Genomic DNA, 3,028 nt, shown 5'->3' with positions numbered 1-3,028 from the left:
ACAAGATCATTCATAAGTTTGTCTATCTTTATAAAAAAAAAAAATCTTCAAGCAAACCAAATTAAATTTTTATGAGCGTTTGAATTTCATATTTTTACAAGATTGGATATTCACTCCATTTCTCACATAGCGGATTTTGTTATTTCGTTGTAATTAAAAAACGAATAACTGTAGATACATGACAATTTCACTGAATGTTCATATTTTCATTTTCTATACACGATAAAATTTTGAAAATAATTTGACTCTTTTTAAGCTGTTTACGGACATTGTCAGTTTTCAATTTTTTTAGTTTTTTTTCTATAAATATCAATAAAAATGTATTTGTAGAGTAAAAAAGCATGAAAATGTAATGCAAGGCTCCTGATATATGGTTACAATAGCAGTTGAAAAATAATGAAAATACATAGGCACAATTGTTTTTTATAAGCATTTAAATTTCGAATTTTGACAAAATATATCAAATTTAAAATTTAATAATTATTTTTAGTTAAAAATATATAAAATGTTCAACTTTTATAGCTAAGGATTAAAAATTTAAAACAAGGTTCCACGTAAATAGGTTATATATAAATTACTTTATTCACAATAATATCATCAAATATACTTAGTAATATCATAGGCTGTTTGACCGTTTTCGCTCAGAATCGTTTTTCTAATACAATGATATATCATTGAATTCAAATTTAACACCATCCATTACAGTGACCCACTTATAACCTACTGTACAGCAGAGCGACATCCACTTACCCACTATTTTTCTATTTTTAATTTCGGTTACACAACTTATACAGGCTGCAAAAGAAACGTTGATGTATGATAATGTTGTATAGTTGTGTACAAAACAAAACCGATCTATTGTTCAATCTTTATTAGTAACTATTATTATAACAAAATGGTTTTATTTTTTTCTTTCTATATAATATTTTAAAATTTTTATCTTTGGGCCCCCCATTATGGGTTGGGGCCCTGGGCCCGTGTGTTTGACACACGCAACACACCCGGTTATTGCGGCACTGCTAAACTGTGCTTATATTTTTACCAATTGCTAAAGGGTTTAATACCCGTTTATTATACATAAATAAATAAATAAATATTATGTAATTGTAAGCGAGCATTTTTTTCAGTTTTATTACAGGCCGGTCAAAAACGTTGCCCCCCTTTCAAAAACAGAAATGACTACTGAATACCTAGATTGTTATTTGGTATAAACGGGTAGCAATTTGCTGGTGTAATGTGTGACATACTTATATTTTATGGCAGTCATAACTCATAAGTCATACGTTTATTGATTATTTTTATTGTTGTTTATTCATTTTAACAGACTCTATTTAATTAATATTTCAGATTAATATTCAATTTCCGTAAATATAAAGTTAAATTATAAAAGTGTCCCTCACCATCTATAAGCCCTCATAAAATGTACTCATTCTATATAACTAGAAAATACAGATTGTAAATATGTATACTGTATTTAAAAAAAAAAGAAGATAAAAGTGTAAATTTATATTAAACTATTTTATTATCTTTTGGAAATTTAGATCAATTTTGATGTTTGGTAATATACTCAACCAAAAATCCTCAATAGGTTGCACATTTAACTACATCACTTACTTTTGGTAACTTCTTGGTTGCTTTTAAATTCAAATGTATTCCACCTATCGCAACAACATTTGACGGGATTGGACTTGCGGGTTCGATAGTGAAATGACTATTTATGAATACCAAAGACGGTGGGATGGGTGCATGTAAATCGTACTCTTTCGGTTCCGTGAACTTCATAATCAGTTCATTAAATTCCCTTATGATTGTGCAGGAAATCAAAATAGCAAGATTGCTTGTTCTTTGGACGAATGTTTTCGGAACACCAAAACTTGCTAACTTATTAGCAACTACCGCGGGATTGGACATGTGTCCCGTATACATACGTTCCATTATACCCATCGTCGGTACTGGTTGAAGGTATATAAGTGGTAAGTTCAACTTGATGGCGAGGTAAGACACACACTCCGAGCGTGATGGTTCGGTTATAACTATGTCAAAATCGGAACGTGTATTAGATAACACTTCCTTCATTTTACTATTTTCATAAATTACGTTGCACATAGTTCTACTCATCTGTAACATATGACTAGTAAATTTAATTGGGCCATTGGATTTATCCATCAAATCTTCGATGTTCATTTCTAGAAATGTCGTAGCTCCAGTGGACACTTCTGTATAGTTTTCACGGTTTCCGTCGGCGAACGGCGTGAACACCGTGACATTGTGTCCGTTGTCCACCAACGCCCGGAGAATTGAGCTCATAAAGTTCCAATGGCTTTTACATCCAACCGTCTCCACGGCTAAAATGTTCGCACTCTCAACGGGCGCAGGTATCCACGAACCAGCAAACGTGTAAAATAATATTGAAAATAATTTTAAGTACATTTTATTTTTTGTTAAATCTATCGCTAGGTGTTTGAATAACGTTTATTTAAACGCGTTTGTACTCGAAATGTTGCATTGGATGGTTAGCGTTTATGTGCATTGTTGAATGTATTGTGTTAATGATTATGTGATGTAACCGTTTTAATCTTAATATTCGTCTAATGACTCTGATATGGTAGACGTGAACCATATCGATAAATTTTAAAGTAGGTGCTTGTTCACTAAAGTGTTTACAGACACATATTTTGTACGTGACTATATGATCGATAAGAACAACACTATACAATCAGTATTCTTGATATTTTAATATTATTATATGAATAATTAATTACTTTAGATAACATCAGTAACTTTTGATTTAATATTCACAATATTACTATTTGTGTAGATGATAAAATTGAATAAAAATGCACATGGACCTATTACATTATACTACAATATCTAGGTACTAGTAGAACATGATTATTTATTTTATATTATTGTTAATTACGTTTTTTTAAAATATTTTTTAGTTTTAGATTCTGAACGGAGCGATGAATACATTCTTTTACAATGACGTAATTTTTTTAAAAATTGTTTATATAATATGTCATCACCT

The 3,028-nt window shown here is 30.2% G+C and overlaps 1 protein-coding gene across 1 annotated transcript in view; it reads right to left on the bottom strand.

Annotated features, from left to right (window-relative positions):
* LOC100162434 (UDP-glucuronosyltransferase 2B15) overlaps nt 1-2,581 on the bottom strand; it is a 6,268-nt gene extending 3,687 nt beyond the window's left edge. Inside the window, exon 1 of the mRNA XM_001944556.5 lies at nt 1,615-2,581. Coding sequence (XP_001944591.2) covers nt 1,615-2,430 — 816 coding nt within the window. The 5' untranslated portion in view covers nt 2,431-2,581. The remainder of the gene's footprint in view (nt 1-1,614) is intronic.
* Between the last annotated feature and the right edge of the window lie 447 nt (nt 2,582-3,028).

Source organism: Acyrthosiphon pisum, chromosome A1 (genome assembly GCF_005508785.2).
Source record: "Acyrthosiphon pisum isolate AL4f chromosome A1, pea_aphid_22Mar2018_4r6ur, whole genome shotgun sequence".
Taxonomy (NCBI): domain Eukaryota; kingdom Metazoa; phylum Arthropoda; class Insecta; order Hemiptera; family Aphididae; genus Acyrthosiphon; species Acyrthosiphon pisum.
This window is presented reverse-complemented; position numbering and strand designations above follow the sequence as displayed.